This window comes from Garra rufa, chromosome 1 (genome assembly GCF_049309525.1).
Source record: "Garra rufa chromosome 1, GarRuf1.0, whole genome shotgun sequence".
In the NCBI taxonomy this organism is placed as follows: domain Eukaryota; kingdom Metazoa; phylum Chordata; class Actinopteri; order Cypriniformes; family Cyprinidae; genus Garra; species Garra rufa.
In genome coordinates, this window is record NC_133361.1 from 26,896,741 (window position 1) to 26,906,885 (window position 10,145).

Genomic DNA, 10,145 nt, shown 5'->3' on the forward strand with positions numbered 1-10,145 from the left:
ATCTTGCAATCCACCCCTTCTTAGGTGAATATTGGATTGACCCAAACCAAGGCTGCCACAAAGACTCCATTAAGGTTTTCTGCAACTTCACTGCGGAGGGGGAGACCTGTCTGCACTCTGATAAACGATTTGAAATGGTGACTCTCAAACCATACTCACGTACACTACACACGTCTTCCTGCAGTCTCAGTTCAACAGGCCTTCTGGAGTCTGAAGAAAAACATGTCTGATCTGTCTTCTCATCTCTCAATACAGGTGAAGCTGGCCGCCTGGAACAAAGAAAAACCGGGCAGTTGGTACAGCCAGTACAGAAAGGGCAAACAGGTGCTTTTCCCTTCAAATGTTTTTCTCTCATCTTTTAACTGTCTGACTGTCAACATGTATGCAGCACCGAGTTTGAATCTAGACACCTTTTTGCCTCAAATTTATTGTCGCTAAACAAAAACACCACAATTTGTTATAAACACACTGCCTGATGCAATAAATAGACCAGTTGTTATATAGACTTTGTACTCGCAAATGAATGGCAAAGATATTTTCTAAACTGTCAAACAATCAACTGAGATGCGTCACTCAATGAGTGTGTGTCTTTGATAAAAATAAAAAAATAAATGGTATGTCTGGTCTAGAAAAGGAAGATGATGGTATTTATATGCTGCTCTATCTGAAACGCCTCGGGCCAAACTCTCTGGAGTGCACGCTAGCGACCTCCATCCGTCTTGACTCATTAAATGATGCTTGAGACTAACATCTGAAGCCTGTTTCACTCGGAGCTCATTGGTAAGGTGTGACATCTGACCTTGTTATAAAGATTAAGGCAGACAGATGTCACTCTCTCCTGCCTTCATTAGAAATGAAATTGAGGCGGGGTGAGCAAGTTTGTATGGATGTCACGCAATAAATGTGTCTAAAGAACCGTCTTTGATTAAGCTGAGTGCTCCTTACCCATGATTCCCCTTTGCTGCAGTTCTCCTATATTGACACTGATGGAAATCCAGTGCCTGTGGTCCAGCTGACCTTCCTGAAGCTCCTCAGTGCCACAGCTACACAGACCTTCACATATAGCTGCCAGAACTCAGTCGGCTGGTATGACGTGGCGAGCCACAGCCATCAACATGCCGTACGGTTCCGCGGCAGCAACGACGAGGAGATGACGCAAACCAAATCACCCTTTATCACAGCACTGTATGATGGTTGTCAGGTGAGGAGAATACTCTTTATGAAATTAACATGATCTCACACAAGAAGGAATAAAGTTCACTTCCAGAACAAAAAATTACAGATAATTTACCCCCTTGTCATCCAAGATGTTCAAGCCTTTCTTTCTTCAGTCGTAAAGAAATTATGTTTTTTGAGGAAAATTTCTTTTAGGAATGTTCTCCATATAGTGGACTTCTATGGTGCCCCGAGTTTGTACTTCCAAAATGCAGTTTAAATGCAGCGTCAAAGGGAGCTAAACAATCCCAGCTGAGGAAGAAGGGTCTTTTCCAGCGAAACAATCAGTTAATTTATAAAAAAGATTACAATATATATACTTTTTAACCTCAACCTTGGTTTATGACAGTTAGGGTATGTCGAAAAACTCCCATCTCATTTTCCCCTCCAACTTCAAAATTGTCCTACATCAGTGTTTTACAGTTTTTTTTTTTTTTGAAGGGCATTTGACCCTCCTTGCGTGTTCACTTTGTAAACACTGGGTCGGTACTTCTGCAGTGATGTAGGACGATTTTGAAGTTGGAAGAGGAAATGAGTTCTGAGTTTTTCGACATACCCTAACTGTCTTGAACCGGAATACACACAGTTCGCACAGAGCTAGACAAGATGAGCATTTGAGGTTAAAAAGTATATAAATTGTCAATCTTTTTAGAAAATAACCAATTGTTTTGCTAGATAAGACCCTTCTTTCTCGGCTGGGATCGTTTAGAGCCCTTTAAAGCTGCATTTAAACTGCATTTTGGAAGTTCAAACTCGTGGGCACCATTGAAGTCTACTATATGGAGAAAAATCCTGAAATGTTTTCCTTAAAAAAACATAATTTCTGAAGACTGAAGAAAGAAAGACATGAACTCCTTGGACAACAAGGGGGTGAGTAAATGATCTGTAGTTTTTTGTTCTGAAAGTGAATTTCTCCTTTAAATTGATCAAAAGTGACATTAAAGTCATTTAAAATCTAGCAATATATATATATATATATATATATATATATAAAAAAGCTGTTCAGCACAACTGTTTTCAGCATTGATTATAATAAGAAATGTTTCTTGAGCAGCAAATCAGCATATTAGAATGATTACTGAAGAATCATGTGACACTAAAGACTGGAGTAATGATGCTAAAAGAAATCAGTTTCACCATAACAGGAATAAATTCCACTTAAAAATGTTATTATAGAAAACAGTAAAATGTATTGACGTTACTACAATGTTACTGTTTGTACTGTATTTTTGATTAAAAAAAAAGTAGCCTTGGTAAGCATAAACACTGTATTTTGTGTTTTAGTTTGTCAGGCAACCAGTTTGTCCACAAGCTGGTGAATGAATCATCTAAAACTTAAAGTGCAACTTCTAAAGAGAAATCAGCCATATAAAACTAAAAAATACAAATTAGACTACCCAGCAAATGTAAAATATGCGTCTTTTATTCCTCAAGTACACATTTGATCACATTGGTAATTTGACATAGACTTAAAGGATTAATTCACTCCTGAATTCAAATTTCCTGATAATTTACTCACCCCCATGCCATCCAAGATATTCATGTCTTTCTTTCTTTCTTCAGTCAAAAAGAAATTAAAGTTTTTGAGGACAATATTCCTGCATTTTTCTCAATATAGTTCCAAATTGCAGTTTCAATGCAGCTTCAAAAGTCTCTACATGATCCCACTCAAGAAAAAAAGGTCTTATCCAGTGAAATGATCGGTCATTTAAAAAAATTAAATAAATGTATAAATAAAAATGTATATACTTTTTAATCACAAATGCTCATCTGGCACTAGCTCTGCAATGAATTCACGCTTTTTTAAGTAAATCACTGATCATTTTGCTAGATAAGATCCTTATTCCTCGGCTGGGATTGTGTAGAGGCCTTTGAAGCTGCATTGAAACTGCAATTTGGACATTTAAACAGTTGATCCCCATTGAAGTCCACTGTATGGAGAAAACATCCTGAAAAGTTTTCTTTTCGACTGAAGAAATAAAAGACATGAACACCTTGGATATCATAGGGGTGATTAAATTCAGGATTCAGGAAATTTGACTTTATCCTTTAACATATTTTCTGATAGTTCCTGTACTATCCTGAACATATTTTATTTGTCAGACATGTGTTGCAAGGTTTAAATCTGCATATCCTTTCACAAAAAACATCTGTGCACAAATCCTGAATTAAATCCACAGTCTTAATCCATTGATCATGTCGGAAATCAAAAGAAGCCCACAACTCAAACAATGTTTTTGTTACTTTAAATGAAGTGTTAATCTAAAGCAGCACTTTTCTGAGATGCATGAAGAGCCTGGTAATGCCATCACCTTGTGTTTGTTTGTAAACAGCAATTGTGTCTGTATGGAAAGTATTAGTTTAACACTTCCTTAGGAAAAAAACGCCCACACTTAGTTTCTTGGAGTTTAATGAATCACCAAATTAGCCTTCCGTCAGTGGAGAATAGGGAGCTGAAAACAATCAGAACACGCTCATTCTAAAATAGCACCCAAATAAGCCTATTTCAGCAGGAGTTTAATGCTTTATCCAGCAGAAGAACCTCACAGGGATACACTCAGCAATTCATCCCTGAGTAAAAATACACTACAGTAAGGAAAAAAATGATCCCTGCTGATTTTGTACATTTGCCCACTGACAAAGAAATGATCAGTCTATAATTTTAATGGTAGGTTTATTTGAACAGTGAGAGACAGAATAACAACAAACAAATCCAGAAAAAACGCATTTCAAAAAAGTTTTAATGAGTAAAATAAGTATTTGGTCCCCTATCAATAAGCACGATTTCTGGCTTCCAGGTGTCTTTTATACAGGTAACAAACTGAGATTAGCAGCACTCTCTTAAAGGAAGTGCTCCTAATCTCAGTTTGTTACCTGTATAAAAGACACCTGACCACAGAAGCAATCAATCAATCAGATTCCAAACTCTCCACCATGGCTAAAACCAAAGAGCTGTCCAAGGATGTCGGGGACAAGATTGTAGACCTACACAAGGCTGGAATAGGCTACAAGACCATCGCCAAGCAGCTTGGTGAGAAGGTGACAACAGTTGGTGCGATTATTCGCAAATGAAAGAAACACAAAATAACTGTCAATCTCCCTCGGTCTGGGGCTCACCTCGTGGAGTTTCAATGATCATGAGAAAGGTGACGAATCAGCCCAGAACTACACAGGAGGATTTTGTCCATAGTCAACAATTGGTAACACACTACACTCAAGAAAGACCCTCTTTACAGGCCCGTCTGAAGTTTGCCAATAAACATCTGAATGATTCAGAGGAGAACTGGGTCAAAGATTTGTGGTCAGATGAGACCAAACTAAGCTCTTTGGCTTGCTGCCCAAGAACACCATTCCCACCGTCAAACATGGAGGTGGTAACATTATGCTTTGGTAGTGTTTTTTGCTAAGGGGACAGGACAACTGCACCGCATCAAAGGTACGATGGATGGGGCCATGTACCATCAAATCTAGGGTAAGAACCTCCTTCCCTCAGCCAGGGCATTGAAAATACGTTGTGGATGGGTATTCCAGCATGACAACGACCCAAAACACACAGCCAAAGCAACAAAGGAGTGGCTCAAGAAGAAGCACATTAAGGTCCTGGAGTGGTCTAGCTAGTCTCCAGACCCTAATCCCATAGAAAACCTGTGGAGGGAGCTGAAGGTTTGAGTTGTCAAATATAAGCCTCGAAACCTTAATGACTTGGAGAGGATCTGCAAATAGGAGTGGGATGTACGCTAACCTGGTGGCCATCTACATGAAACGTATGACCTCTCTGATTGCCAACAAGGGTTTTGCCACCAAGTACTAAGTCATGTTTTGCAAAAGGAGTCAAATACTTAGGTTTTTTTGTTATTCTGTATCTCACTGTTCAAATAAACCCAGCATTATAACTATAGACTGATCATTTCTTTGTCAGTTGGCAAATGTACAAAATCAGCGGGGGACAAATAATTTTTTCCCTCACTGTATAAAAGTCCAAACCAGAAAGCTTCTTTCAGCTCACGTTTAATTTTCTTTTCACAGACACGCAAGGGTCAAGAGACGACCGTGCTGCAGATCGACTCGCCGCGATCAGAGCTTCTTCCGGTCATAGATGTAGCAGTATCAGACTTTGGGAATAACAACCAGAAGTTTGGCTTCCATGTCGGACCAGTGTGTTTCAATGGCTAACACAAAGTGCCTCTTCACAGGATTCACCAGCTAAAGAACTGAGGCTACGAGTGCTATTTATTACCTAATATGTAGACGGTGGGTTTGTGGCATGTTTCCAAATGACTTTTGAACATCTGATAGGTTGCAAAAGCCCACAAATCCACGGTGGCTACGCGAGGATGCCATCCAGGACAAACTAAGCACATTTATCAAAGGGAAGTCTTTTTTTATCATCTTTTCTGTCTGTCTTTATACTGTACTCACCTGTGGATTAAATTATGAGGCGTGACCCACTAGAGTTCCCAGAAGTGCTACGGCTGAAAAACAAATACATCATTTGTCTGTCATCTGCGCCACAGACCGTTTTAGCCCATGGCATATATGTTGAATTTACAGCCTGTGACTGGGATCTCATATTTGTTTGTCTCATTTGATAGCGATGATTTGAAATTAATTTGCCACTTGAGGGATCAGCCTCGACATTGAAGAGTAAATATTTCCGAGACCCATTTTCCTGCCTTGACTGCAATGTGATGCCAACTGAGGCAAAGTTATACCTCTTTACTAGTCTGACAAGAAAATACCACCCCGATCTGTTTGTAATTCCTCGCTTGGATATTCCCTGTCACATCAAACTTGCAGTGTTACTCATCTTTACTCAGTGCACGCTCATACATAAACAATGTTAAATAAGGCCCGAGCTTTTCAAAACGCAAAGCAGTTTATGTGCATGACTCAAATGGAGCCCAGCTGCTTATTAATATGTAAAGTAGTCCGCTCACTTAAGCTGCTTGTCTTGTTAGCGGGCAGCCTAGTATGTTTGCCTGTCAGTGATGCATGTTTCCATGGTGCTTACGTATCAACCTTTGCTCCAAACAGCTGAATTGCTTCATATATGTTTGCGGTAATGAATGAAAAATATCGAGAGAGGGGTGTTATACGAGCATTACACTGAAGACTGACTAAATTATGCTTTGTTTTTATGTAAAGTCATTCATATCTGAATTTGTGATTACTAAGTTCCTGATCATCAACCTCAGAGTATTGTGTGCGGTGTACGTGTGTTGAAATGTCTTGTTTGTTGTCTGTTCCCACTGTGGTGCTAAAGAGATTTGTTTTTTTGCTATGTGTAATGATAATTTGTTGTCTCAGGGGCAGAGGTAGGACAAGGGAAGACATCTGTGGTGCTTAATACTAATAGAGGGAGATAAACACTCTCAGAAAAAAAGTAGCGCTGTTATATACAGCCAATATGGTGCAAAATACATTTGTAAAGAGCAGGCTCACCGATGATGTATTGCTGATATGTTTAGAATATATCTGCAAATTATATAGACATACAGAAAATTGCTGAGAGTAAATGCATTTTACACAATGTTTATTCAAAATTCACATAAAATTTACATCTGTTTATCGAGCAATGGTGATCAGTTTTACAAAATGTTTTCTCAATTCCATTATGCATTGCAAAAACACTCAGTATTTTTGGTCTACTTTCCAGGTCATATGGAAGCCTGTTTCCACTACTGAATAAAAAATAAAAAATATAATTGCGATTTTTTTTTTATCTCACAATTCTGACTTTTTTTCTCGTAATCGTGAGTTTACTTTTTTCATAACTGTGAAATATAAATGCTCAATTGCGAGTTATAAAGTTGGAATGGCCACAATTCAAGAAATAAAGTGAGAATCACAAGATATAAACTCGAATTCTGAAGTTTTCTCTTGCAAATTGCGACTTTGTATCTCGCAATTTGCACTTTTTTCTAAAAACTCACAATTGTGAGTTATAAAGTCCAGTTCTGAGGAGAAAAAAGACTGATATGTTCACAGAAATGCGAGTTTATATCACACTTCTGATTCTGACTTCATTTCTAAGAATTGCGAGTTTATAGGTTGGTAGGGATTTCTGACTTTATAACTTTTTTATAACTTTTTTATAACTCGCAATTGTGATTTTATATCACAATTTAAGTCATAATTATAAGATAAGTCACAATAACCTTTTTAAAAAAAAAATATTCAGTGGCGGAAACGGGCTTCCATTAGGTCATGACATATCATGTTTTGTCTGTTTATTTAGTTTTTAAGCAAGTTTTGCTTAAAAAAAAACTGTCAGTGGGGTAAGAAAAATAATCTTGTTTAAGTTAATTTTTTGACCCCATTGGCAGATATTTTTCTTATTTTAAACATAAACTTAATTTAATTTAGTGCTGTCAAATGATTAATTGCGATTAATCGCATCCAAAATAAAAGATTTTGTTTACATAATATATGTTTGTATACTGTGTATATTATATGAGCATGCCATTATACAGCATTATCTCACGTCTACTATTGCGTTTATACAACAGTTCGATGCCACAAGTGTGTAAATGCATAAACAAAATAACAACAGTGTCTTTCAAAACCTTTTTTTGTGCTTCCTTCCGCCACAAATTTAAATCTCAGTTTGACAGTTTAACAGCTGTGCCCAAGCCTCTGTTACTAATTCGAAAACTTCACTTTAGAACTAGAAACTAATGAACGTTGAGCTGCTTCATTGAAAGCTTGTTGTATTACTGCATTAAAAGCTCACTATATAAAGTCAAATATTATGCGAGAGTGATGGACTGATTACCTGCATCTGATACAGCATTCATTCTTCATATTCACGATGAAACATTAGTTTGAATGTCTGCTGAGGAAAGCGATATCTTTATCATAACATTAAAATCCTTAATATCATCTGTTACGGGTGATTTCTGATGAGAGCGCTGCCCAGTGCATTTGTAAGCTGCGTTAAGCTGTTGTTAAAACTAAAAAATACCTTCCGTTTCTATCGTGTTTACTTTTCAGAATAAAACACTTTACTGTTGACTGTTAAAAACAGTCTGTTTTTGCCATGTCAAATATTATTTATTGAATAATAATATTTAATAAACAACCAAACAACAGCCATCAAAAAAGTTTCTAGCCAATTCAGTCAAATGTACACAGGCAGCTCTCAAACATACAGCATTAAATTTACATAAACATGATGAGATTTTGCCAAAACTATCTTCTCTGGAACAAATAATAGTCTAATGAGACCAAAGACAACCCGTTAGTAAAACTAATTCTATCTTAAGTTTAATTACTATAAAGGCATAGCCAGACAGAGCCAGTGGTAAATTCTAGAAGATCTGGCTGAGGTGAGGTGCTCTCATGCAGGTTCATGAGTGCAGAACGATAACTGCTAACTATCTGGAGCTTGCATGTCCAAAAACGTCAACACAAATTTTCAAATAGACGTTATCTTTATTAACAAACTGCATAATTGGACTATAAGCAAGAACAGTCTCACCTGAAAACCTCTTAAAACTACATTCTGTGACACAAAACAGTAATGTGTATAAAATGATGGATTTGGTCGTCTGCCATGACACTTGCTCTAATATCGCACTCCTATCAGCCAATCTGATTCAAGGACCAGAAGAATTTATAATATATGAATATATCATATTTTTCTGAAATATATACATTTGTGTGTATTTATATATACTATAATATATACAGACAGTACACACATATATTATGTAAACAAAAACTTTTATTTTGAATGCAATTAATCGCCATTTATCATTTGACAGCACTAGAAAACAAGGCTTCGCATTTAATATTGCAAGTAAATATATCTTGATTAAAAAATGTTAAGATGTTTTTACTGGGAAGCAAGACTAAAATACAGATATAAATTGACATAAACTAACAAATCTGTTAATTGGCACAGATTTGCAACTTACTTGCAAAAATAAAACCAAAATGATTTGTTATCTATTGACAGGGTTGCTAGATTTGAAACTACATAATGTGGAACAACCAAATTTGTAAATTGGACAATCCCAAAATATCGTTAGCATCCCTATTCCTAAACTAACTTGAGTCCTGCCCATCCTGACCTCTGAACCCTCCTTTGTATAGTGTCTGTGCTACTAATTTTACATAGTGTACAGTTATTCTAAAGTATGAATGATAATACTAATCTGTTGCCTGACAGTTGTATTTGTGAAAAAGTGATGAGCGAATTAAAAAATGCTTTTCTTTTAAGGAGACCTTTTCATTGTCTTGGGCGCACAAGCAATTTTTTTCGGGGTTCTGAGGCGAGTGTCTTTTTGGAGAGGATCAGAGGCACTCTGATGTCTTGTGTAAAGGCAACAGACAAGCATGTCTCTTCATTAGCCGCAGCTACATTCTCTCACTCGCTCTGCACTTGTAATCAACATCACTTCCTACCTCGCAGATGTAATCAACTCTGATTCACTCCCCAGTTCATTTATTTCAATTAACTTTTGTTTCCTTCCCCAGGAGAGGAACCACGAGGAGAAGGGGAAGCAGACAGCCCTTTGTGCGTGCGTGTGTGCGTAAATAATGAAATGGCTTTGGATTAAAAAGTGAGCCAAGGAGAATTAACCATATCTGCGGAGGGACACAGTGAAATAGGGGAGGGAATTGGCAACCCAGCCCGCTCACCTCCCCTTCGTTTGTCCCTGTCTGCTGCGTGTTTTGCTAATGCGCTGTTCTTTTCTCCTCTCAACCTCTGCAATTATTTATAAGCACACAAACGAAGCATTCTGAAACCAGTAAAAGATACCCGCTCACCTCTTGAAAGTGAATAAATTGCCTTCATGTTGTTGGCACAACAAGCGCATCTCCTCCAAGCACCTTATTATCGCATTTGAACTACAACGGTTATTCAGAAGCGAAATGCAATCTCTCACCTCTGATTGCAAATAACAAACGCGAGATGCTTCTCT

The 10,145-nt window shown here is 37.4% G+C and overlaps 1 protein-coding gene across 1 annotated transcript in view; it reads left to right on the top strand.

Moving 5' to 3' along the window:
- Positions 1–8,252, top strand: part of col5a3a (collagen, type V, alpha 3a) — a 77,048-nt gene extending 68,796 nt beyond the window's left edge. Inside the window, exons 64-67 of the mRNA XM_073838159.1 lie at positions 25–137; positions 256–324; positions 968–1,201; positions 5,242–8,252. Of these exons, the coding sequence (XP_073694260.1) occupies positions 25–137; positions 256–324; positions 968–1,201; positions 5,242–5,388 (563 nt within the window). The 3' untranslated portion in view covers positions 5,389–8,252. The remainder of the gene's footprint in view (positions 1–24; positions 138–255; positions 325–967; positions 1,202–5,241) is intronic.
- Positions 8,253–10,145: the final 1,893 nt, after the last annotated feature.